General features: G+C 33.4%; 3 protein-coding genes and 1 pseudogene across 17 annotated transcripts; 3 read left to right on the top strand and 1 right to left on the bottom strand.

Moving 5' to 3' along the window:
• The first annotated feature begins 1,678 nt into the window (after window positions 1-1,678).
• On the top strand, window positions 1,679-9,266 carry LOC113709916 (large ribosomal subunit protein uL4-like). Its single transcript, XM_072065728.1, has 5 exons — window positions 1,679-1,693; window positions 2,087-2,091; window positions 2,878-2,938; window positions 8,680-8,883; window positions 8,949-9,266. Exons 1-5 carry the CDS (start codon window positions 1,679-1,681, stop codon window positions 9,264-9,266), a joined length of 603 nt encoding a protein of 200 aa, XP_071921829.1.
• On the top strand, window positions 8,374-13,675 carry LOC113710371 (serine/threonine-protein kinase SAPK1-like; annotated as a pseudogene).
• Window positions 13,676-16,234: 2,559 nt separating this feature from the next.
• LOC113709640 (cysteine-rich receptor-like protein kinase 27) lies at window positions 16,235-21,478 on the top strand. Of its 15 annotated transcripts, none has more exons than XM_027232446.2 (10): window positions 16,298-16,454; window positions 16,567-16,786; window positions 17,031-17,082; window positions 17,270-17,309; window positions 18,555-18,615; window positions 18,770-19,096; window positions 19,660-19,705; window positions 20,381-20,463; window positions 20,882-21,009; window positions 21,230-21,478. In XM_027232446.2, the coding sequence occupies exons 6-10, from the start codon at window positions 18,902-18,904 to the stop codon at window positions 21,237-21,239; spliced, it is 462 nt and encodes a 153-aa protein (XP_027088247.1). In that variant the 5' UTR covers window positions 16,298-16,454; window positions 16,567-16,786; window positions 17,031-17,082; window positions 17,270-17,309; window positions 18,555-18,615; window positions 18,770-18,901; the 3' UTR covers window positions 21,240-21,478. The 15 variants fall into 15 exon arrangements, with proteins under 15 accessions (XP_027088239.1, XP_027088247.1, XP_027088238.1 ...); XM_027232448.2 differs by having other exon boundaries at window positions 16,384-16,786; window positions 18,770-18,826; window positions 18,929-19,096; XM_027232447.2 differs by having other exon boundaries at window positions 16,384-16,786; window positions 18,770-18,826; window positions 18,922-19,096.
• Window positions 21,479-25,009: 3,531 nt separating this feature from the next.
• Window positions 25,010-26,652, bottom strand: LOC140003913 (uncharacterized). The gene is made up of 3 exons (XM_027232095.2): window positions 26,519-26,652; window positions 26,133-26,214; window positions 25,010-25,834 (listed from the first exon to the last, which is right to left on the bottom strand). Exons 1-3 carry the CDS (start codon window positions 26,528-26,530, stop codon window positions 25,365-25,367), a joined length of 564 nt encoding a protein of 187 aa, XP_027087896.1. The 5' UTR covers window positions 26,531-26,652; the 3' UTR covers window positions 25,010-25,364.
• Window positions 26,653-27,074: the final 422 nt, after the last annotated feature.

Below are 27,074 nucleotides of genomic sequence, written 5' to 3'. Positions count from 1 at the left end.
TTTTGCAAGTTCATGAGTGGAGTTTTTTTTTTGTTCCTTTGCTTTTATTCATAATAAACGTTTTGACAGAAATGCACACCATCTTGAATTTGTGGCTTTTCCATTACAAATAACTTTTTTTGACCAGAATAATTTTACTATTTTGATTCAAAATGTTAACCCAGTACGTTTCAAAATTCTAGTAGGTGTGATATTTAAAACTTTAAGAGCGCAAAGTGAAATAATCAGAAACTTTAAAAGTTTCTAAATAATTCTGTCCTTGAAAGTTTAAATTTCTACGGAAGAAAGAATTATGCGTGCCTCCTAGCAAAATGGCACCCCCCCGGGGGAATGTGTTTTCTGGTTTTCCTTTCTCTACTAACTCTTTTGTTGAATTAATTTAAAAGTCTTAATTGTGTTACCTGTGATAGGATGTTCCTCATAATGGTGAATAAGTGACTAATGTTAAACAGATAATACACAAAACATGTATTAGGCAGTGAAGCCATTGTTACGAATCATTGAATGAATTCCGTACGCCTTTGTTTTTTCCCAATAGAATAATATACCTACTAGAAAATATTTTAGTTTTGAGGAAGAGAGCTTTTAGTCTATCTCTTACTAGAAAAATGGCCATAAAGACGGGGAATAATTTCAGAAATCTCCCTTGAGGTTTCTGACAATTATAGACAGTTTTCTTGTGGTTTTGACAATTACACTTACCTCCCATAATGGTGCAAAATTACTTCAATAATCCTCGCAAAACACTTTAACCCATTTATAAGAAAACAAGGAAATTTATAAAAGAAGATTCCTGATTAGCATTAAACCCGCAAACCAGTTTATTCCTTTCTACTCTATGGTATTCACCAATTTGCTAGTATTTATTTCCTCTTCCTCCTTAGACCAATTTCGAGCCTAATTAATTTACCAACAAATTTTCCTCTTCTCCATTGCCAAATTATCTTCCCCTTTCTCTCTTCTCATGAAAAAATGTATAGAGATTGGTAAATAATCAATTTTTATATGCCAAAAAGACAAAACTCATGTTAAGCACTTAAACCATATTAATTTGATATAAACAATGTCAATTACACAAATAAATTGTTTTGCCAAAAACCCAAATGTGAAATTACTTTTCAATTTGCTTCTAATGTCATGATAATCTTTCTTTTCCTCTTTTTATTTTCTTTCTTGAGTACAAGCAACATATAACATAATTGCCAACATTCTAGGATATGGTATTAGGTGTGGGATATATGGGTAAATCATAATAGGTTTTTAATGAGTTAGATTGGGTTTAAAATAACATGATGTTTTCGATTTTGATTATTTCGAGTATCAAAATAGATTATTGATGGCATGGCCAAAAAGGGGGAATGATATAGAGGCAACTTGGTCATGAATGAATGTTGCTGAATAATTCTTCCTTCTTGCCTTGGGGATGAAGAGAAGTGGTCTTCCAAGCATTGGTGGGCTAGTGATAGACGTTGGTTAGCTAAAGAAAGAGATGAAAGAAACTTTTTTAAAATTTGAAAGAGGGCATATAGGATAGTCAAAATGAAAAATTGGGCTATTGGATCTACTTTGTTACATAAATCATCAAAAGAAAGGAGGTGGTTGTAATTTCTCAAATCTTAGGGGAGCTGTCTGCTATTGTCAGAAGATTCAAAGGAGGTTTCTGAAATTATCCCTAAAGATGGAGTATCAGAGGGTATTCATAGATTAGGTTAGGTATCCTTACTTGTAAATATCAAATTCTTAGGGTTTATACATTAACTAAAATCTTACTATAGAGAATAATATCTATGACTTAATTGATTGATTAATTTGATTGAATGGAATATTAATTAATAGAAGATACTAATACTTTTTTTTTAATAAAAGATACTAACCAATCATCAATTAGTGAAAAATATTAATCAATCATTGATAAAATGTCACTTAATTAATCAGGATTCAATCAAATTCGGATCAATCACATGGGATAGAAGTACATACTCTTCACAAGATATTATAAAGATCAAATTCTTCCAAAAGCACAACAAATCACAAAGATTTGATGAATTGCTTCTCATTTATATTTGATAATCTTTCTGAAAATCAGGCTCGGTGAGTGCTTACCAATTGAAAAGTATTATGAATGTCATATTCTATATGCCAACAAAATGTCGCATTCTATATGCCAATCAAAAACCAATCACACGATTTTATCCATTTTTCGTCATTCCCAAATTTGGTAGAAGCTTAATCCATACTTAATTAGGATAACAAATTTAAAGGGCGTGCAGCTCTTCTGTTCCTTTCTAAGTTATGGTTAGCACCTATGTAATTACAGGCATTCAGGCAAACTATTAATCTATGCTCGCACAACATAACTTATAACCTGGAATACTAACTCGTGAAAATTATGCTTTTTTTTCATTGCTTTATTATTGGTTTAGAATTCTTATTTTCATCAACAAAATTTTGAGTTATTAAAACTTTAAAAAGTGGACAAATGAAAAGAAAAATGCCGGGGATTTATTAAGTTTCTGCCAAAAAAGAGTATTTAGAATAAAATTGTGCCAATTTGAACCTATATAAGCCTATAAAATCAGCACTTTCCTTCGCTGTTTTTAAGTCATTTAATTCAGCCTAAGAGGGGTTATAAGTCTTAGCCACTTCCTGTCTCACATGTTCAATTTTACAATTACTACACAAGGAAAAGGAAATTCTTCTAAGACCAGTTTTAACGAGGTTATACCAAATTAATTGAAATCCCAAGAATGTTGGAGATTAGGCATTTTATCTTACAGCAGATACCCAAAAATCACAAAAAGATTCTGTCACTGCCTATATAAATAAAAAATTAGCATGCTTGACCCATATGCTTTAATTTTTTTTTTCTTTTTGCAGTACAAAATTCACTGTTGTGGGAGTTCTTAGTTTGTTCACCATGGGTGGATTTTTCTCTAAGGTATGTAATTTACCTTTGTCAATGACACAATCTGTAAAGTTCTTTTTCTTAATTAAATTTTATTTTCTAATGGCAGAAAGTTGAATTAGGTTCAAGTTTATTCATTGTGTTTTTTTTCCCTCAAAAGCCATCATCTTGTTCATGCATATTTACGAATCTCCACAAGTTTATACTTAATTATCGATTTTTTTCCCACGAAGGCATAATGCTCAAGTTTATACCTTTAGGAATTTGATTTTAATTTCAACCTCTTAATTTGGTGTATCATCCTATTAAGCTTTCAGATTGAAATTTGAAAGCAATTCTATTTCTTTCTAAGTGAGAGCAGAACCGCGCAAGGCTCTGTTGATTTTGTCTGTGGAGTTCTTAATGACTTGATTATATTTACCACCATTTCTGTAGGCTTTTCTGAAGAATGTTTGTACAATCATAAACTAAAAGCCCTTATGAAAGGACTCAGCCAAGGAATCTTCCAACCTTTAAGAGAAATTGACAATTATGGAAGTAATGCTATACATTGCATTGTATACTTTGCATGATTCACTGTGTATATCTCCCGACTACGTCCAAGAATTAATTATCCGAAGGTATCAACTAAGCATACAAATAGTATTATTATTCCCAAATTCCATAATTAAAAGAGTAAAGGTAGAAATTACAGGTAGATTTTGTTATTCCTTTATCATTTGACTCGAAGAGTATTTGGAAATTATTTTTATATTTTACTATACCATTTTTTGTGCTATGATATGCATCAAAGAAAAAAATCTGAAATTTGAGCATATAACACAAGATATTTATTTTCAAAAAATGAAGAATCGAAGCACATGCTATTTCTTTTTTTTTTAAAAAAAAAATTCTATTTCCCTTATTCTTCGTTAAATGCCACACTCTCTTTTAAACTGTTTCAATCAAAACTTGTTTTAGTGCGCCGGCATGGGCAACATGTCTAGACCCTCAAACTCCCCAAGCACCAAGTCCAAGTCCAAGTCCAGCAACCCTTCACCAGCAGCAGTCGTAATTCGCGCTCCTGCACCACCAGCTCTGGCTGAATCAACTCATTCTTAAGGGCACAGCCAGTGGGCGGATTTAGTATGGTGGCAGTATGAGCCCACGCTAAAATATTACTATTACGTATGTAATTTTAATAAAGCAGTAGTTTTGCCTCCATTAAACTTTTGGAAGGTTAATAATTTTATGTCTAGTTTTGTTATATGATAAGAATTGAGTATTAAATAAAGCAAAATCTTGGTTTTCCTAACCAGTGCCAATTGGGTATTCGTTAACACATTTAAAATTCACCTACCATGTATGTGCACATATTACCAATTATTATATTTTCTTGCATTTATATTCTTTTCCTAGTTAATTTTGCCTAACTTCCATTGCATTTATTTACTTTTTTCAATTAATCTTAGATTTCTAAAAATATGATACTTGAAATATATTTTAATGAAATTGGGTACTCGTCAGATAGACCCTTAGTCAATTTAGTTCATTTGAAACTTGGTGTACTTTATTATTGATTCACTAAATAACTTGCATGGGGTGTTTTTTAAGGAAAAAAAAAAGGTATTACTTCGACACATCATGTGATGGTTAACTTGACTGTTTGCATCCTTAAATATATATATTAATCATCAAAAGTAGGTCAAATGCTATTATTATTTGTTATTCCTATTCTTACATTCTTTGCTCTCTTTTTTTTCTCTTAAGCACAAGGCTCCATTTTTTTTTATTTGGTGAAATTTTGCAGTTGTTCTAGTGACTAGTGATGAACGAATGGGTTATCAAATGTTTCTTCGGCAATAATTATTTTGTTATTTAAGTTAAGAAAAATATACTTTTTGCAGTTGCCAACGAATCAACGATGAGATTATAAAGCATTATAAAAATATGAACATCACAAGTAATTGCAGAAGGTACTGCCCCCACTACAAAACATTTCTAGCTAATGACCTTTTTTTCCCTATTTGGCACCATTAGGACACCAAATAAAAATTAATATCCAATTCCCTCAATTGTAATACTTTCTCAAAAAAAATTATACTTTTGCCTAAAAAATAACTTCTGGCTGAGGGAGCCGAATAAACAAGCCCATTGTTAATTAGCTACCATTATTTTGTTTTTCCCTCTTTAGTTATCAGGGGCTAGTTTAATTTTGCTTTTTTTTTTTTGTCACATGCTAACTTAATATATGGATGGAGTAACATACTTTTTCTTAAGACTTTACCAATTTTGAGATATATCTTCTTTCATTTTTTGAGGTGCCCTAACAACATCTTATGTTTGAGGGATCTATGTGTAGATTTATGGTAAAAGGTTGCTAATCTTGTCTTGTCTTCCGACATTCGTACTGAATTAATGTAAACCAACTTCGAAAGACCTTTGCAGAAAACATAGAAAAACAATCGAGTTTTAAGTTTTTTTTGTTGACAAGAGAATCCGCAGCCGCTACTCGAGAGTTATCTAACCGAGTTTCAAGTTAGATGGAACTGTATTTAGCGTAATTCAACCCCACTTGTTTCTTTTTTTCTTTTATGGGGAAATCAGAAATAGAGGTGGCAAATCAACCCACTTAATTAAATTTACCCACCCATGAATAGATGGGTATGAGTATCTTAAATTTTTGTATGTGGGTATAAATGGATTACCCAATAATACCCATTACCCATCAAACCCAATTAACCCATTTAGAATTCTCTTTCCCTAAATCTCTTCTTTTCCCCCACCCATTTTTTTTTTCAAATTTTTCATTTTATCATGATGTTAACTACTTTTGTTTCATTATTATTATTATTTGTTGGTTTTATTTTATTATTTTATTTTCTCTTAATTTGTTAACTTGCTCATTTTTAGGCATTACCAATTTATGATAAATTTGAGCCTTTTTTCTTATCTTTCTAAAATGAAATTTTAAATTTATATATGGAAAAAATGTTAAGGCATCAAAATTTTTGGATTAAATTTTTATATTAACTTTTATAGTACTTAGTTCAAATTTTTATATTCTTATTATTCAATTATTAAATAATATGTAATTTTGTGAAATAGAGTATAAATGAAAAAAATTGGTAATTAGGCTTATTGAACATTATAAGTAAATATTTAAAACTAATGATGGGTACAAAGAGCGGTATAAATTGATAACTTAGTTTGCATAAATGAATTTAAATAAATTTACAAAAAATTAAAATAAATGGGTAATTGGGTTACCCAATTCATTTTTTGACTTACCCATTTATACCCATCTAATTAAATGGATATAAATGGGTTGACTCATTTATACCCATTACCCATTTTATCCAACCCAAACCCGTCCAAATCACCCATTTTGACATCTCTAATTAGAAACTTCTATTCCGCAATAGTCAGTAAATCAGCCATCATGATAATGATAAGCTGGAAAAGCTTGGAGCATCATAAAATTTGATTGTTGGCAAACTCAGCATGTCTAGCAAAGATAGTGCGCCAACTTGTCATAATTACAATTTAACATCGTAACTTATAGCCTGCAAGTTGCTCTAACAAAAAAGGCTACAATATCACTATAAGAAATTTGGCCTTTTGTGACAACATTCTCTGTGACAAGAGAGAAAGTTGTCACAATTGAAAACTTTAGTGACGACCTTTAATGTCGTCATACTTGATCGTGGGTTCACCTGTCAACAGTGACAACACGGAATAAGTCGTCACAATATGGATGGCGCGCAACTATCTAGTGTGGCGGGAGATCACTATTGTGATGACTGGAAAACATGTTGTCACTGAAATTAGTCCTACAGTGACAACTTGAAATATCGTCACAATATGGTTGCCAGTTCTAAATTAGTGACAACAACTAGTCGTCACTGTCCAAAGCATTTATTCCCATCTCACTTTCACTAATTCTACTATGTCACCCTAATTTTTTCAATATGGCCCATATATTGTAAATAAATTTTATTAATTCTACTATGACACCCTAACTTTTACATTTTGACCCCATATACCACCTTAATTTTTTTAATATGCCCCATGTACTGTAAATAAATTTTATTAATTTTACTATGACACCCTAAATTTTACATTTTAACCTCATATACCACCTTAATTTTTTCAATATAGCCCATGTGTTGTAAATAAATTTTATTAATTCTACTATGACACCCTAACTTTTTTACATTTTAACCCCATATACCACCCTAATTTTTTCTATATGGCCCATATGCTGCAAGTAAAATTAATTAATTATGTTATGACACCCGAACTTTTATATTTTAGCTCCTTATTTGGTAAACTAATCTCATTAACTCTACCATGATACCTTATCTTTTGCAATTTAGCCTCGTATGTGATAAAGAAAGGTTTTGTTAATTCTATTATGGCACCCTATGTTTTTACACTTTAGGTTGTGTTTATCATTAGCAAAATGAGGAAGGTATTGTAAAAAATAATATTTACCTATTTTTTAATTATTCTAAACATAGCTAATACCTTATTATAAAGTTAAAAAAATATCATGAATTCATTATTTAGTTCTTTTGACAACATATTGGAAATTACTGATTAACATAGTTTGAAAATAATGGAAGAGAATAATAAAATTTAATATGAAATTAAGTAAAAATCTTGACTATTCCATGACTGGAATTTGTTATGTATTACAATTTACAGTAATCAAATTGTTTATGGTTTATGAATCAGTACATGTATCAAATAGATTTAGTGTTTCATGCATGTATTAGTAAACCATTTTGGTTATTTGATCAACTAGTTTATTATTAACTAGTAAACCAATTGGATGACTGGAGTTTATTATTAATTACAATTGTCACATTGTTTATGGTTTATGAATCGGTACTTGTACAAAAAACATTTAGTGTGTCACGCATGTATTAGCAAACTATTTTGGTTATTTGATCAACTAAACAGTATTGTTAGGTCTTGTCAAACCATAATTCGTACATAATTAATAAAATTATTAAATTAATACCAAAAATATTAAATCAAAAGATTTTTTTTTGAATCATAAACATATTTTTAATAAGCTTTTTAGTTTTTGGACATTAATTTTTTGTAGAGATAAAAAAAACCTGTGTTAGTAAACAACATTATCAAAAACACTAAATTTTCATATTCTAAAGTTTTAATGCAACAAATAAATTTTTAATACAACTTATGAGCTAAAAACTCAAATTAATAAACAACTTTAATTACACAAAGATAGAGAAAAGAAAAAGTGATATACTAGAGAAGGTGTTGCTTTTGTAAAGAACGGTCCAAATAGTTAGTACAAAAGTCACTTGAAAGCGTTATTTTTTGGCTGAAGCTAAAATGGAAGTGGGAAGCTCAAAATTGGAGTAGAGGCGGGGGAAGTTGAAATTTGGAGTACCGGTGGGGGAAGCTAAAAATTGAACAAAATTGAACGAGTAGAGACAGGTAAACAAAAGAAGCAGAAACGACGTCATTTTAGCAAGAGTTAAACAAAAACACCCATAACACTTAGAAAAATTTCGGACATCATTTTAGGAAGACATTTATCACGACATCTCCAAGAACTCTCACCAACCCTACGCTGTCTCTAGGTCCGCCGGCCACCAGACCTCCGCCGAGTCTTGGGGTGCTGGTCTCACTGTTTTCCGTATCTCTCGTGTTCCTGGCGGTGGCACTCACCGTGCCGGCCAGGGTGCCTATGGCAACATGTGCTGCGGCGGCCGCATGTTTGCTCCGACCAAGATCTGGCACCGTTGGCACCGCAGGTCCCAGTTAACAAGAAATGGTATGCCGTGGTTTCTGCCATCGCCGCCTCTGCAGTGCCTTCCCTTGTCATGGCCCGCAGCCACCGGATCGAGTCTATCCTGCAAATCCCCTGTGTGATCTCTGATTCTGCTGAGGCCATGGAGAAAACCTCCAATGCTATCAGTCTTCTCAAGAAAATTGGGGCTTGCCTTGATGCTGAGAAGGCTAAGGACAGCCAGGGTATCCGCCCAGGAAAGGGTAAGATGTGTAAGAGCCACTACATCTGTAGGAAAGTCCTCTGGTTGTGTATGGTATTGAGGGGGCTAAGCTCGTGAAGGCCTTTCGCAACATTCCTGGAGTCGATATGGCCTACGTGGACCATTTGAATTTGTTGAAACTTGCCCCGGGAGATCACGTTAGGAGGTTTATTGTTTGGACGAAATCAGCATTTGAGAAATTGGATGAGATTTACAGGTCATTTGATAGAGGATTAAAGCAGTCATCTGGTAAACTTGAGATATTAAAGCATTTCTATAATCTTAAGATATTAACTATATTTGTCAGGCTGCTATTTGAGCTGCAAATTTCTTTTGCATCTGTTACATAGAAACTTTCTTCAAGTGAAGAACATTTAACTATTGAACTTTGATAAAGATATGAGTAGGGTAAGGGTGAATATATACATCAACACTGAAAAGCCGGTATTCATTGCATGCAGTCTTCTGGCATCTTAATTTCCATGCCTTGATTGTTAAAATAGTTTGGTTTTACTCTTCTTGCGTTGTTATTAAGATAGTTTGGTTTTACTCTTCTTGTGTTGTTGTTAAGTGGTTAAGTCTATGGCAACCTAGAGATTCTTATGTTATATCTATAGCAAATCCCTGTGTTGGCTACTCTATGCAGAAAAGATAGTTTCCATGAAAGTACAAGTTGTGTGCTTTGACTCTTTAGAGGATTGATTGGGACTTGAAATTAATGGACATGATGTGTATTAGCGTTCTGCATATGCAACAGTGCTCCTAAGCTGTTTTATTACTTTGAATCTGATACAATTGGCTGGCAATTGTGCTTCTAAATGGCATTCTGTTAGCTCGGATCCATTATGTGTAACATTCTTTTGCAATTTGTGGTGGCTGCCTATGGTTCTCATCAATTTTGTTGGCCTGGGTTATAAATGAATGATGGGGCTCAAATCTTTCCTTGTCGAAACTGCTATAGTTATTATGATTTTCTTCTATATTTGTTCAAGGAGTTGACATGTAAAATTTTTTTAAAAAAGGTGTTGACATGTATGATGAATCTTGTTAACAGATGCTGAGGAAGTTAAGTAAACAGCTGAATGGTGAGGATTGGATGTGGAACAACCTAAATACCTTGTGCTGGGCAATAGGATCTATATTAGGATCAATGATGGAGGAACAAGTGTATTGCTTTATGCTGTATATTTTTCCCATTTTTTAGTCTTTCTTCGCTGAGTGACTATTTTCCGGCTTCTTTTTACTCAGAATGAGACCTTGTGTTTGGATAACTTTCAGTTTTGTGGTTCTTTTTCTTTTTCACCATTTTGTTACTTTTATTTTTTTGCATCAACTGTGGCAGGAAAATAGATTTCTTGTGATGGTGATACGTGATTTGTTAAACCTTTGTGAGATTACAAAAGGCAAAGACAACAAAGCAGTTATTGCAAGTAATATAATGTGAGATGTTAAACTGTATTTTCATTCTGATAGAGTAGGTAGCAGTAACTAGGCATTCTTATGTGATACCTTTATCTCAGTTAACTATTTGCAAATGAAATTTATTTAGGCAAATGACCGTGAACTCCAGTTTTCCATGGTTGATGGGGATTTCAAGAAGTTTGAAGGAAAATGGTTTGTCAAATCTGGTAAAAGGTAAATTCTGGTGTAACATATTTTGCATCTCCTTCTTGGTGATGTGTGTTTCTGAGGGTGATTAAAGACTCAAGTATCATTTGGTTCTTAACATTTTTGGCAATCCATGCTGGTTATCCATCTCAACTATTGCATGAAAATGTAGCCTCTTTAGTTTTGGAGTCTTTATTCAACTAAAATGATATTGTTTACCTTTACATAGCACTGGTAAACATCTTTAGTGCCTAGACTATTGTCTACTGCTTTAATGCCTAAAGGAGTCAGATTTTGTCTACAGCCAAAGTGCATTTCCAAATAATGTTGGACATTTTTAGACTAACTCGAGGCACTAAATAGTTATAATATTATTAAAGCAGTGCCTAGTTTTAATTGTACATAGTTTTAATTGCAGCAAATGATGTGAAAAATTTAATAACTGGATTTGTGAAACATTTGAGGTTGTAAGGGTATTTTCTTTTTTTCTTTCAGATAGTCTAAGTAATCAATGGTTGAATGTTCTTGCACTTGATTAATTTTGTTGCAGAAACTCTCTACTTTGCAATGATGTCTACTATTTTCTAACATTTTTTAGTTTGACAATGGCAGTAGTAGCATAAAAGAGTACCATGTTCGAGGCTTTGCAGTTTCCCCCTGATTCTTGCGTTAGTCATATCAGATCTGTCAAAATCTTCATCAAGTTTTATCAATCTGCTATATTGAGAAGAATCAAAGTTGTGATGATTAACAAGGATCCTGACAAGTAACAAAATTCTAGGACTTCTTTTTGTGTGCCTAAGATGTTGTCAAATTTAATAGTTTGATGGTCATATTTTGATCAGCTATTGATTTGTTAAATTAAGTGGCGTTTATTAGATTAGCTATTAAATTAAGTGGAGTTCAAGGATGAACACTATCACACACATGAGTTTTCTTGATGAATGGATTCACCTTGTCAAATTTATCTTTTTGAAACTGGTTGGTTCCTTGAACTTTGTGGCTGTTTAGCTTTTCAAATTGTAGGTTGTAGAAAACCTATGATCTAGACCTTAGTTTCTGTGCCCTTCTGACCCTAGGAATCCATATTCCAGTTTCCTTATCTTGCATCGAGCCTCCAGTGATGAAGAGTCTAGCTATAAAACTGATAAACGCCTATAAAGTATATATTTTCCATTATATAAGCAGCGAATGTCCTAATAATTGGAGTTAGATTTTGGAAGAAATAACAGCATTTTTAGAGGTGGGGACACCTGGGAAAATTTGTGTGTTATTATCTAGAAGTAGTCCCATTCCTCAAGGTCTGAGTAAAGCATGTTAAAGTAGCGACATGTACTGCCTTTTCATGCATAATATAAGTGGTACAGGAAGACATTTTTATTCGGCCGAAGTTGGTTGCTAATCGGTAGTTCAAGACTTTGGCACTCAGATTACACTTTTTCTAGAGGGAATGGAATGGGTCCTGTTTTCGGCTTCAATTAAATAGAAAAGAGCGCTGTCTTCGAGGTCATAGATGAGAGCTGACAAGATAGAAAATGGAACTAGATTATGAATCAGGATGAGAAACTATTGTTTGTACTTTCAACTTCCTTAGTGGGAGATGTCTGTGATAAAAATCATGGAGCCATGTTTTGAAGCATACTTTTGTCTGCAGGTCGTGCTAACTCCGACACATTTAGCAGTTTGCATGGAATATGCTGCTGGTGGAGAGCTCTTTGCAAAAATTTGTAGTGCTGGTGGATTCAATGAAGATGAGGTGTAAACACATGCAAAATATATTTCGTTTGCCTTGATCTCATTTTCTTTTGGCATTGATTTTATAGAGAGATACTTATGGGACTTTCTTATTGTTAAAACGCAGGCTCGCTTTTTCTTCCAGCAGCTAATATCTGGTGTTAGTTACTGTCATTCAATGGTGAGATATTAGAACTATTTATTCTTTTTGAGTCCTCTTATTATTATCTCATTGTTCTCTCAATGCAGGAAATCTGTCACAGGGACTTGAAGCTGGAAAACACACTTTTGGATGGGAGTCCAACACCACGTCTTAAAATATGTGATTTTGGTTATTCTAAGGTTACAAATCTTTGCATTTGGAATTAAAAAAAATTGTGATTCAATTGACTTCATATTTTTTTCTGTGGATAATTTGAAATTTTGTTGGTTTCTGGCATTTACTTGCAGTCCGGTTTCTTGCACTCACAACCCAAATCGGCAGTTGGAACACAGCATATATTGCACCTGAGGTCCTGTCAAGGAAGGAATATGATGGGAAGGTCTGTATCATCAAAATTCTTGAAGAATTTACAGAGATTCTCTCCCTCTGAGCATTAGTTTCCTCTTCTAGTTAACTCTTCACTGTGATAGTATAATGGAATTTCCTCCCTTTTGCTGTGATATGGTATTACTAGATCGACTAGTATCCCCAACTTACATCCAAACATAGTCAAAAGTAGTAGTACTGTTTCTTCTAAATCAGCAATATGGCCCTTGTCTCAAGTATCTTGTAAACTTTGTGCTAGTGGTTATGCTTGTTCAGTTCATTTCTTCCTGCTTAACAGGCAGGCACTGCTGCCTACTTTCTGCTCATTAAATAGTTTTGTCTCAAGAAGGTCTTCATTCATTTTGTAATTGCTGTCTATTTTCTAGATTGCGGATATATGGTCCTGTGGTGTGACATTGTACGTGATGTTGGTGGGAGCTTATCATATTGACTTAATTGGATTTTTGTTCAGTATGACTATTCATTCAAATTCAATAGTGTATGTTTGTAATGGCATATTTTTTGACTGAAATCGATTCTAATGCATATGATACTTTTCTTTCAATGTAGTACAATGCTATTAAATGCTCTTGAGGAGATGAAAAAGGTTGGCTTTTGGATATGCTCGTGAAGATGACTTCAGTTTGACACAAATTGCCGCTTTAGTCTATGTTTTTGTTTGGAAAGAGTACTTTGTTTTTTTGGATGCGTAATGGCTGTTACTAGTTGAACTGAAGTGAATTTAGTACTCTATTGTTTGGATGGATAATGGCTGTTAGTACTTGAACTAATGTGGGCTTTGGAACCCATTTTGGTTAATGTGTGTTGTGATGAATTTAGAGATGTTTATAACCATATATATATATTTGAGGGTTCATTGTACATTAATTACTATCGTTTTTTGCATTAGTCGAGCCACAATTTTCTGCTATGGTTGTTGAAAATGCAATAGAATTGCAGCTCTTGTAGACAAAGTTGTAAGTTCACTAAGTGACGATTATTCTTGTCACAGAATACTAGGAGTGAGAGTGACAAGTTCAAGTCGTCACTGTGCGCGTTCAAATTTGTGACGACTTCTGCTATCTTTTATGACAAAAAAATTTTGGAAACAGTGACAAGAAACTTTGTCACAGAATACCTATTCTTTAGTGACGATTTAGTCTTCGTCATTAAATAATAATATTTAGTGATGACTTTGTAGAGGTTGTCACACGTACCCATTTGTGACATAGAATTAGTGACAACGATGTGACAATGGAAAAAGTCGTCACTATACTCATATAATGACGACTTTCTAATTTTTAGTGATGACTTTCTATTGTCACAAAAGGCCAAATTTCTTGTAGTGTATTATTTGAACAATATTTTCAATTAATCTTCTATCCAAGCTCACTATATTGCAGCGGCGGAGTTAGGACTTTATATGAGAGGTGCAATAATATTAGTTTAGACTTACAATGTGTTGATTTATAGATTTTGGACCAACTAAAATCAAGTTAAGGTAAATGTTTAAATTGATCACTAAATGCTTCAATAGTGAATCAATTTATTCAAAATCGTCTACAGCTTGAGATTTATCATTTTACAAGTCATCTAATTGTATAAAATTGTATAATAAATAAAGATATGCCTAAGAATACCCGATGCAAAACTTTATTAGACATACACTTCTCTAAGGTTTTATGAAATATAGAACATTTTTAAGTACATTATGTTATCATAACGGGAGGAGGGTGGCGGGAGCGCGTGGGGAGGAGGGGAGGGGAGGGGTGGGTGGTTGTAAGATTTATAAAATTTTAAAAATATTCCATTAAAATTTTAAATTTTAAAAATATCCCAAAATATATTTTCAAAAACACCTCAAAAATACCATTAAAAACATCTACCATAAAAGTTTTTTACCTACATTATTACAGTAAAATATTTTAAAAACACCTCTAAAAGCAGCTAATCTAAACAGAGCCAAATTCTAGGAAAAGATTCTGCATTTTCATAATTTTCGGGGGTGTTTGGTTGAAATTTTGCAACTTTGTTCCTTCCTATCCTACCCTCAAAACGGTTACTTTTTATGACTAATCACCGCGACCACTCTGTTCTTTCTTTGACGGCTGCAAATGCAAATAAATAGCAGGACTTTGAGAGACTTGCAATGCAAGTTACAGTTGTAGCATGTCACTAATTGACTGCAAATCCAGTGGTCACTTTCAAGCGACACCCAACCAAAACCCCCTGCCACAAGGACGCTTTTTTTTTTTGAGAATTAAGAGTAAAAGCCTTTTTAGTAGCTCAAAATACAATTTCAGAAGATAAAAGCCAGCCCCCTTTGGGTTGGTGGTGACTATAGGTGGCAAATCAACCCACTTAACTAAATTTACTCTTACCCGTCCATGAATAGATGGGTATGGGTATCTTAAATTTTTGTATATGGATATAAATGGGTTACCCAATAATATCCATTTAATAAATGGATATTATTGGGTAATCCATCAAACCCAATTAACTCATTTAGAATTCTCTTCCCCTAAGTCTCTTCTCTTCCTTCACCCCCCCTTTTTTTTTCAAAATTTTCATTGTATCATGATGTTAACTACTTTTATTTCATTATTATTATTATTTGTTAGTTTTATCTTATTATTTTATTTTTTCTTAGTTTGTTAACTTGCTCATTTTTTAGTATTACCAATTTATGATAAGTTTTAGCCTCTTTTCTTATCTTTCTAAAATGAAAATTTAAATTTATATATGAAAAAAATATTAGGGGTTCAAAATTTTTGAATTAAATTTTTATATTAACTTTTATAGTACTTAGTTCAATTTTTTTTACTCTTATTATTCAATTATTAAATAATATGTAATTTTGCGACATAGAATATAAATGGAAAAAAAATTAGTAATTAGGCTTATTGAGCATTATAAGTAAATATTTAAAACTAATGATGGTACAAAGAGTGTTATAAATTGATAACTTAGTTTGCAAAAATGAATTTAAATGAGTTTAACAAAAATTAAAATAAATTGGTTATAAATGGGTAATTGAGTTACCTAATTCATTGTTTGACTTACCCATTTATACCCATTTAATTAAATGGGTATAAATGGGTTGACTCACTTATATTCATTACCCATTTTACCCAATCAAAACCTGCCCAAGTCATCCATTTTGACACCTCTAGTGGTGATCACCAAGATTAAAAATCAAAGATTCAATCATTGTCTCCCATTAATTTGTCACTATATGTGATTGTCACTTTCGATGGTTTCCTCAGATAATGATTCAACTCTTGTCGGCTTTTCCTCCTTCTAGACTAAATTAGATTAAATTATAGAGATGTTATCATTACAGAGTAAATGCCTTTTTACTTTAGACCACAATGAATGGATCCATAGAAAGAAAGGATTTGGAATTGGAAGGATAACGGATTCCTCACTCCACGTCGCACGGACCTCAATTATCAACATATATAGAATAAGAGCGAGTGGGGGGTTTTGGTCTGAGGCTCTTGTTTTCGTCGGTTGTTTTCGTCGGCCCTCGTGCTGGTCACATGCCAGGATAAGTGACGTCGTTTCGAAAATAAAAATAGATAGCTAGGGTAAAGAATAGAGACCACACGCTTCTCTCTCTCTTTTCTCTCCTCAGAAGCTCCGCCGCCTTCTTCCTCTCCAAAACGTTTCATCTATCATTTCTTCTTCATTCTTTTTCGTTATTTTTCCTTTCTCCTACACGATCGTAGATGGACTTCCAAAATTACTCATGGACGGTTTGCTCTATGGTTGTGCAGGTGTCGTCTCTTTTGCTGTTGTACTTTCGTATCTCTACGTGCAAGACGGGAAGAAGACAATTTTAGTGCTCTTATATTCTCGAATGTGAAGCTTCCCTTTCGCATCGGATTGACGACTATTCCAGTCGTATCTCGTTGGGAATTCTGTGTCCCTATGACAACAGGGGTCAATGATTCCGACTCAGTGGACTCTACTTTGATCCAATCCATGGGGAGGAAGGTAAGATCCACTGAACGCATCTCTTTTTTACCCTTCTTGTATGATACATTCTATATAATGAGCTCCTCTGATCTTTTTTTTTTTCACTTAATCCTTTGTACCTGCGGCAAAAGAATGCAGATGGATCTGAGCTATTTTATTTCTATTATAAAAAAATTATCTGTTTATTTTCGTTTCTGTTTTTTTCATTTCTATTTTTTTCTAATTTTTAACCAATATGTCCTCCTTTTTTGGACCCTCTTAGAGATGATCTGAAAGAAAGTTTCAACTCCAGATCTTCAAGCTAAAGTAGTAGAGTGAGTTATCCGTGATTTTCTCTATTTTTTTCCTACTTATTTCATTTCATAGGATTTTTTTTCTGAATTTTCCTAATTTTTTTTTAAAATGGCAACATTGATTTTATTAGAAATGCCTCTACCAAAAATTTTCTGGCTGCTTTTCAAGTTTATTATTGCTAATTAATTTGATTACTGGAATGGACAGGTTGTTGCAGTTAAGCAATTGGATAGAAATGGGCTTCAAGGTAATCGAAAATTTTGTGTTGAGGTTCTTATGTTCAGTTTTTTATGTCATTCTAACCTTGTAAATTTAATCGATTACTGTGCTGATGGGGACCAGAGGCTACTTGTCTATTAGTTCATGCCCTTGGGATCCTTGGAAGATCATCTTCATGATATCATTTCAGGCATTCTTGTTCATTATCTTGTCAATTCTTTGCGGCTTAGTTATTGCATGTTCAGCAAGAAGTCCATTCCATTTTAAAACTGAATTTAAATGTTTACTGAAATTTATGAACTGCATAAACTTTCTTAAGGAAGACATGATGACAGTGTAAGTTTTGTTTAGAAAGTTAATTGGGTTTTTTCTACTTAAACTAACTTTTATGTTGATTGTTCTTTCTTTACAATAATGCCATTTATAAGGAAAAATAAAATGCAGAAATAATGAAGCCTCAAGGACAGAGCATAGGCTCAAACTTGCTTATTCTAGGTATAGGGGTCAATGTTCGTTCCAGGAAAATGGGAAAGGTGGGGTTGAGGGCATATAAGTGGCATAGTATGGTGAATGGATGGTTTGGTGTTTTGAATAGGAGTGATTGGTATTGTATCATATCATGCCTTTACTCCACATTCTATTGTTTGAGGTTGATGAAGAGCTTGCTTGTTCAAATGGTACTGCCTCAAGTATTAATGCATTTGTTCACTTAGTAAGAGTGGGTTCCTCAGCTGATCAAAATGTTAAGGGATCTTGTGCTTTGTGCTTTAATTGCATTCCTGAAACTCTGTCTCTCTCTTTTCCTGCATGTGGTTACATTCAGGCTACGAGAGTTTCAGTTGAATGATTTTAAGCCTTATCACTTCTCCACCCAATGCTGTAAGTGAGGATTAACATTGTCAACAACTATCAACAAGCTGAAAATGTTGAGCACAGGCATGAAATTTATTTGTACCACCAAATGACTTTACACACCTTGCATGTGAGAATGACTCACTGTTGTGATTCTCTCGATTGTAGTTTAATAACTTGACTTCTTTTGTGGAAAGCCAAAACAAGAGTCATGCCATTTAGTTGATTTATGTTTGTGTCAAGCGTTCAGTAGAGCATTCCTTTTTCTTAATCTTTGAATGAATTTTGGGCTGTTGGACTCTTATATCAGTTTTACAATGGGGGAATAAATTTTGCATTTAACAAATCTTAATACGTGCACTTATACTTTGACTAAATATTTCTCTCAATATTAATGTGTGCCTATGATTTTTCTCAACAGGTACGGCTGTTATTGCTCATTTAATACTCCTTTGTTGGGTTTACGTTAGAATACTATTCTGGTAGTTATCGCTTAACATCAACTTTGGATAATATGCTAATTTCAATGTCATTCAATACTCCTTCGTTGGGTTTATGTTAGAGTACTGTTCTGGTAGCTATCGTACAACATATTCTGTTGCATCCTTATAAACCATTTTAACAATTCTTTTGCAGATTTTCTACCTGATAAAGAACCATTAGATTGGAATACAAGAATAAAGATAGCAGCAGGTGTGGCCAAAGGTTTGGAGTAAGGCAAATCCTCCTGCCATTTATAGGGATTTCAAGTCATCTAACAGATTACTGATGAAGGGTTTGTTCCAAAGCTTTCAGACTTTGGGCTGGCAAAACTTGTCTTACTGGAGACAAGTCGCAGTCTCCACAAGGGTCATGGGAACTTATGGTTATTGTGCTCCTGAGTATGCTATGACTGGACAATTGACGGTGAAATCTGATGTCTACAGTTTTGGGGTTGTCTTCCTGAAACTTATCACTGGACAGGTACTTTTTTCTCCTTTTTTTTTGGAGCATTGGTTTTATGTGTTCAATTTGTTTTTATTTATCAAGTTTAAACTGTCAAGTTACCTTGAGGGATATTTTGTAATTATGAATTTGTCTATAGTACTGGAAGCCAGTAATATGTTATTTCACTTTTTTATTGGTTGAAAAAAGTAAGAAAGTGATCTATTTGGAAAAATCAGAATAGATCCTAATAAGGCCCTTCTGAAACTATGGTTGAAGTTGTTTTTTTTTTTTGAAAATTTTTAACTCATAAGGAAAGTGTTAGGATAATTGGTGTAAAAGATATGATTTGGAAAGTATATATTTGTTAATGAATCTTAATAAGATGAAGCTTTTGAAGCAAGTCTAAGGGATAACGCTGAATTCTGTGAAATACTTTTTTATCTTCTTGTGATCTTGTGTGTGTTTATTTTTAATTAAGAAACTAATGTGTATGAAGGTTGAATGCTTAAGTGGGTTTGAAGGTTTTTCTAAGAGTCTTTGTTGTGACTATTTGGGTTGTTTTTCTAAATTTTAATGTTTGGATTTTTGGTTGGTGGCAGCTGAGACTTGGGAGTGTGTTTCATGAGGAAGAATTACTTGGATCAGGTTTGTCTCTTTTTTTATTTCTTCTCTGTTTGAACAATCTAATCCAATGCTTCCCTATTCAACTAGCTTCTTGTTTTATTTTTAAAACTTGTGTTGCCTTTATTTCGATTGTAGTTATGAAGCAATTGTAGAGTTGTAGATAGTTTTTTTGCCCTGCAAATGCTTATTTGATGGCTCCAAGCAGATTCAAGAACAACACTTAAGTCTCCACGGGTTATGCATAAAAAATGCTAAATTTGAAAATTAATATGGTTATGCATGTAGTCTTCTATTGCATGCTTCTACTTTATCTAGAATACCTAGAACATTATTTAACCTTTTTTCTGTTCATTTTTGTTATGTAGCTTTCTCTAATATGCTTGTTTTCTTTATTTCATCAATTTGGTGATGAGAAAATTTGTGAGAGGGACCCTTGCTCCTAGGTGGTTTGCTTATGTTTTTTCCTAAGATTTTAGTAGCCTGACTTCTCTAAAAATCATTTGAAATTAATCTAGTGACTGTAATTCTTGTACGAGATCTTTCTTTGTTTCTCTTCCTACGATACTTATTCAAATGTTTTAAGCATTGTTGTCAATTGGCTGATATTTTCCCTTTTGTTTGTTTGAGCTTATGGTTTTTATAAATTGAGAAGCATAACTTTTGATATTTTTTGTTCTGTTTCTCTATGTTTTGAAGTCATGTGGTTGGTGTTTGTTGAAGGGAAATTGCAGATGAAGATTGCTCACATTCATGAGAAGATTAATAGCTTTACTCAACTGGTAGTTTTGCTCTACCTTGTCTTTTCATGAAAAAAATCAGTTGATAAGAAAAGTAAAACGTGAAGAGTCCAAATTTTCGAAAGAACCAAAAAATATATAAAGGAAAACAGTCCTATTCGCTTAGGCATGATGTAATTCTAGAAGTAAAAGTTTGAAAGATTAACTTTCTTTGTTGCAAGTAATTATGCTGAGCCTGGTTTCAGTTTGTTTGAATATCAATTCTATGCTGGATTTCATTTTTGCTTGATGAGGGTGTCTGAGCTGCAAGAATCAGAGAAGTCGATGCTGAAGGATCTTAATCATGAATTTGTAGAAAAATTAATTTTTGAGTCATTAAAAAAATAGTTATTAGGTTTTCAAGATCAGGATGTAGCAATTTTTTATTTTCTAAAGCATATATGTCTACATAATCTACAAGGAACACATGGATAAGTGGGAGAAGGAGAATCAAGGACTACGGTTGCTTGGTGCATCAAATGAGCAGGCTAATGCTGTTTTTCACAATGCTAGATATCTACTTCAGAATGTTCCTGGTCAGTCTTGGAGGTAAATTCTGGCATCACTTTGTCTATAAAAAGGAACACATTAATTGGATGAAATTAATAGCTTCTTATTAACATTGGCATCTTTTGAGCTGCAAAATTGTAATTAAGAACTTAAAAAAGTTTTTGAGGTTGTTGGCTGCAACATAATGGTCTTGGTATCAATAAATAGAAGAATGTTAATTTTGGGCAGTTTCTTCTTGTCATTTTTCTCTTTTTAACAGGTACAGCTGATATCAATATCGAATGATGTATTCTGACTTGTGGAATTGACGAATCCATAAAGGATGAAAGTTTTACAAATTAGTTTTTGTCATCTTCTGTTTTGGGATTTGAATCTAGAGTTGAAAAATGTTACATTAGGTTTTAGACAGTAGAATCTAGAATCATGTCTGTCTTTGTTGTTGTAAACTACTACAGTGGTAAAAAAATTATTGTGGGTTATCTTTTTTGACAAAAAATTTCTGCAGTAAGATATTTTGTTGTGTATTATTAACCTTTTAAGTTCCAGTTCTTTTATTAACAGAGCTGTTGGGTTCTTTTCCTTTCCTTCTTTTTTTGGTTGAATTATTGAATGGAAGATTGTGATCGCGTGAATATTTTACATTGTGATATCTACTCAAGTCAATGCATTCCAACAGCATTTGCCAATCTTTGGTGCCTTTCACTTTCAACTCGATTCACTGCCTTGGGAACTCATGCTCTGGGGAAAGTACTTGTGTGCGCAAAATATGTTCCAGTTAAAATGTTTGTGTATGTTATTTGGCATATCCCATAATTTAATATTTCATCTAGAAGATCCATGGGATGGAGGTCTGGTATTCTTTTAACCTCATCCATATTTCTAAACTTTTCATATGTTTGAAGCTACATTAATATTTGAATTAGCATGATATGGTAGTAAAGGCATTAATTTATATATTGATGTTGTGTTATAACAATATTTCTTTTCAAAATGACACCAATATATATATGTACATATGGATAAATTTTTTTATACACTGACAGTGTATACACTATCAGCTGTAGATGCATCTCACATGTAAAAAATTTGATACTTAAATTCAAATTTATAAGATGTGATATTCATTCAATCTCATCAACGAATATATACTGATAGTGTAGAAATCTCACATGTAAAAAATTTGATACTTAAATTCAAATTTATAAGATGTGATATTCATTCAATCTCATCAACGAATATATACTGATAGTGTAGGAATGATTAATTCATACATTATATATATTTCATTTCATTATCAAAGAATATTTATTCTTAATACAAATTATTATCCACCAAACGTTCTTATTTCATAAATCTATGTTTAACTGGGCATGTTTTCTATTCATCTCAACGCGAATCAGTAAAAGAAGACCATCTTTTTAAAAGAGGGGGTTTTATTGTATCAGTAATCTTCCATGTTTTAATGATTCTGTTGAAATGTAATGTAAGGTTCCCGTTTTCTCCAGTAGTATCTTGTTGAGGAATTTATGTCTTTGCTACACCTATTCTGTAGCAATGGATTAGTTTTAGTTGCTTTCAATTACTTTGTGAAAGTACATTAGAAGCCACGGGTGATGAATCCAAAAAGATATAGCATCAACTTACAAAGCTTTAACATGCAAGTTATTAGGTTTTCTGAAAATGTAGAGAATAACTCGCTTTATAGTTTGTGATTTTACTATCCAGTGCAGCAGCCAAGTACATTATCATCATCGTTGCCAAATTTATGTAACGTAATGGATTTGAAGTCTTTGCATTGCCTTGAAGTTTAACGGATTTTGGATTGTCAACCTTAATCTATATAGCTCAGTGATATTTTTCCCTCTGTCAACTGCCATGCATATTCATACTGATATACAAAAAAAAAAAAAATAAATAAATAATTTGCATATAAAAGAATGCACCAAAATTCAGTCATTCCCTTAATCCGCATATTTGACAGGGCATATTCTCTTTAGTCACCTACGCGCATCGCGCGTTTTATACCTCCTAGTTTTGTAATAATCCAACAGGACGACAGCCTGGACGCCTGAGTGACAATTTATTACAGACAACCAAACCAAACCAAACCAAACCAAACCAATTTACTACACTGTGAGTGAGTGAGTCCGTCTCTGTCTTGTTTTGCTACTGTATACTCCATTTACTGCAATGCCATGGTGTTTTGGAAGGCTGGTCGATGAATTGAATTTGATGATCATGCTAATTAGGGGTGGGCAAAATTATTCGTTAATTCAAAAATCAGTTTTATCCGATTCGATCTGATTCGAAAATTAAGATATTTAATATGTATTATTTGAGCAGCTCAAAAGAGGGCCGGGTATCTACTTAAATGTGGGACGGGTTAGAGTCATATAATTAAAAACTCGCGGGTACCCAATTCACTTCACATGTATAATTTTTTATTTTTTTATGCACATACTATAAAATAATATTTTTAGAGCTAAATAAGCAATTTCATTAAACAAATTGCATTACAAATATGAGAGACTATAGTTTATTTATAAAATTCATTTATAGAGGTGATGATCTTATGTTTTATAGAAAAGATTTTACCTAATGTGGAACATATATTTTTAAAAAATGTGCTACTTATTTCAAATTTTTATTGATTTTGAATTCTTTTAATTTTTTTCCTTTTTCTTGTATTCTCTTCGCATGTTCATTTCTTAGTGGGAGGCTTTTTTTGAGGAAAAAATCTTTATTAAACCTTAGATGAATATGTAAAATACATAATTAAATTAGTATAAATTATTTTTTTTAAAAATTAAATGATAAGTGGGACAAAATAGGTACCCATTGATTTGATCCTATTTCAGCAGGTAACCTACCCGCTAATATGCGGGGCGGGTAAGAATTAGAAAACGACTAACCCGCAATGTACGGGTCAATTCAGCCAAATGATGGACAGAATGGGTACTCGACTTGCGCCCACCCCTAATACTAACGTTGGTTCTTTTGTTGACCAAACTTAACATTATTATTGCATGAACAAAAAAAAAAAAAAAATATTATTGCATGCGGTCGGTTCATTTGGAGGACGTTGCTTCAATCACCCACCCGAACCAAATCCTACTATTCATTTCGCCAAACGCTCTCATCACATCATACCAATGCCCTTTTTTTTTTTTTTGAAAATACATTCACCGAAGCACACATTCCACGTCCATTTAATCTAACCCCCAATTCACCCGCTGAATGCATCGAGCATTTGAGATGGCATGCAAATTCATATGCGCTTTTACTTTCACCAAATGTTAAGTACTACTAAGTACCTCTTTTCTGCATTCCTTCCTGTTACACTAGCACATTACTACTTTTTTCTTTTTTGTAATTTTATTTTAAATTTTATTTCTGGGAAAAAATGGAGAGATTTAAGAAATGAAGAGACAGGAAAGAAGATGTGTATCCGAAACCTCTACGCTAGCACATAGTTACAACTTTAGAGGTGTCAAATTAACCCACTTAACTAAATTTACTCATATCCGCCCATGAATAGATGGGTATGAGTATCTTAAATTTTTGTATAATGGGTATAAATAGGTTACCCAATAATACCAATTTATTAAATGGGTATTATTGGATAACCCATCAAACCCAATTAACCCATTTAGAATTCTCTTCCCCTAAATCTCTTCTTTTCCCCCACCCATTTTTTTTTTCAAATTTTTCATTTTATCATGATGTTAACTACTTTTGTTTCATTATTATTATTATTTGTTGGTTTTATTTTATTATTTTATTTTCTCTTAATTTGTAACTTACAACCACTACTAGTACTACTAGAGGACAAAGCGAGAAAATAAAATCCAAAAGAAGAAGAAGAAGAAGAAAGTACATGCACTTTTAACGCATGCATATCAATGATGATCGAAAAGGACTTTTATTATGTTATTATAAATATTGAAAAGAAAATTTGATGTAACAACATTCTTTTTTTCTAGAAACAATAGAAATTTTTATTGATATATTAAACTATACAATATTTGAACAACGACTCAAATATCTTTACAAAAGTGTACCTTGACACTTAAAGAAAGCTTATTCATTTGGGTACAAATGAAAGCTTATTCTAAGTGACTTCCAACTTGAATAAGCCCCCACGTCTCTCTCTCTCTCCATACTCCATTCCCCATAATCATAGAGTACACATTAGTTTTATTTTCTTCTTCCATTTATATTATAGGTCCTACGAGGGGCCTAAGGCCCTTACCACACAATACTAGTATTATTTTGCTTCAATGCATTCGCATGTACCTCTCACCAAACAAAATTAATTGATTAATTTGGACGCTGTTCACATCATATCAGTAGAATCACACTAAGGTCATCCCATCGAATTCTCTACTCTGGTCTCACATAATCGTGCAACCCTCAGTGTTCTCCTCACTAAAATAATCGCAGCAGTTGTACTGATGCCGCTTCCCATACCCGCACCCGCACCCGTATCCATAGCTAACATAACAGGGTGGTGGGGGCATGGGCCGCCCGTAACCATGGTAACATGGTCCCCCGCCGTACCCTTCCGAACATGGGACACAGCAGAACCCCCTTGGAACTGGCGGGTGCAAGCACGGTTCAGGTGCCCTCGGAGTTTTTTTGGGATGCTTTTCTGGCGATGGCTTTGACTTTTCCGGCACTTCGGGCTTTGCGTGTACTATTGGTTTTCTTCCATGTTCTACTACTCTTTCTGGTACGATCTCAATGCTCTTGATGACTTTGCCACCCTTGCAACATAATTTGTCGCGGATTTTCTCCGGGCTACAGCACACCACGGTGATGGTCACCAGATTTTGCTTCTCATCATATACCTGGTCTCGGATTTCTCTTGTCCAAAAAATTGAGCATCACCCCAAAAAAAAAAAAACTCAAATTCTTGTCCACACAAAATAAAGCCCCTAACTGATCACTAGTAGTTTCATAAGCCACACTACCTAACTTCAGCTGAAAAATGACCCCAAAAAGGAAACAAAGAAATTGTAACTCATGGTGGTGCACATGCCTATGTACGTAGTCGGTGGAACGGTGGATGTCCTCCAACCAACTGTACTTGCACTAAAGAACTACTAGTGTACTGGTAATGAAAACATAAGAGATAGAATTGATAATTATAAGGGACTCACGAGGAAATTTGCAGAGGATGTTCTTGACCTTCTTGTAGCAGCAGGGGCATTGAAGATCAACCTTGAGTCTCATTTCAGTGAACTGTGTGGTTGCATATTATCGGAGCAAAATAATCAAACTCGATCCATATATATATATATATAACAATCAAAAAATGTAAAATTGAGATGCACAATTATATGGTACTACTAGTTTACGCTGAGACATGTGGTTAGAGATCTTAACATAAAACGAAGCATATCTCACGTTGTATGTGCTGTTATAGACTTGCAATTAAAATTTCCAGACTGAGCAAACACTAAAAAAGGGGGGAAAAAAAGATGCAAAACAATATCACGAAACATTTGAGGGATGGTTTGGAAAGCTAGCAAGAGAATTGGCTTACCTTCTCAGCCATAGTTGATGAGGGAGGCAGTCAGTGGCGATAGGTGGATCTGATCAAGAATCCGCAGCCCAAATGATAAATGTTGGAAATGGGAAGTTTTTTTTTTTTTTTTTTTTTTTTTTGTTGGGGAGGGGTGGGGGGGGGTGGGTGTGGGGGTGGGATTTGTCGGAGAAGGAAGAGTAAGGAAGTGGGGAAGGGATGTAGGCAGCAATATACTAAACTCGATGCTGATAAATAGCTGAATCAGATAGTAGGACCCTATTAGGTAGAAAAAAGTGCGAGGACTTCATGCAGAAAGATAGCAACCGGATAGCATGCAGTACTAGTGGAAATGAAACGAAAGGGGCGTTGAATTTTGATGCCATCATTAAGATTGTCAGCTTTCTAGTAGTATGACGTAAGGTAAATAGAACAAGCAGCTCGAAAACTCAATTGAAATTGACTCTATAAGGTTTGAACTCAACTCATCAATTTTAGCAAACGAGTTGAGTTCGAACTAGAAATTTATTCGATTAATTATCGAGTCGAGTAAATTGGAATCGTTTGTTATTCAAAT

This window comes from Coffea arabica, chromosome 9e (genome assembly GCF_036785885.1).
Source record: "Coffea arabica cultivar ET-39 chromosome 9e, Coffea Arabica ET-39 HiFi, whole genome shotgun sequence".
Lineage (NCBI taxonomy): Eukaryota > Viridiplantae > Streptophyta > Magnoliopsida > Gentianales > Rubiaceae > Coffea > Coffea arabica.
This window is presented reverse-complemented; position numbering and strand designations above follow the sequence as displayed.

Coding starts and splice junctions, on each gene's coding strand:
- LOC113709640 (XM_027232438.2), top strand. CDS start 18,902: ATGAAGGGTTTGTTCCAAAGCTTTCAGACTTTGGGCTGGCAAAACTTG. Junction 19,706..20,380: donor GGAAGAATTACTTGGATCAG/GTTTGTCTCTTT, acceptor TATGTTTTGAAG/TCATGTGGTTGGTGTTTGTT. Junction 20,464..20,881: donor TTAATAGCTTTACTCAACTG/GTAGTTTTGCTC, acceptor ATAATCTACAAG/GAACACATGGATAAGTGGGA.
- LOC113709916 (XM_072065728.1), top strand. Junction 2,939..8,679: donor TGGGTGGATTTTTCTCTAAG/GTATGTAATTTA, acceptor TTGGCACCGCAG/GTCCCAGTTAACAAGAAATG. Junction 8,884..8,948: donor CTTGCCTTGATGCTGAGAAG/GCTAAGGACAGC, acceptor CTACATCTGTAG/GAAAGTCCTCTGGTTGTGTA.
- LOC140003913 (XM_027232095.2), bottom strand. Junction 25,835..26,132: donor CATCCTCTGCAAATTTCCTC/GTGAGTCCCTTA, acceptor TTTGGACAAGAG/AAATCCGAGACCAGGTATAT.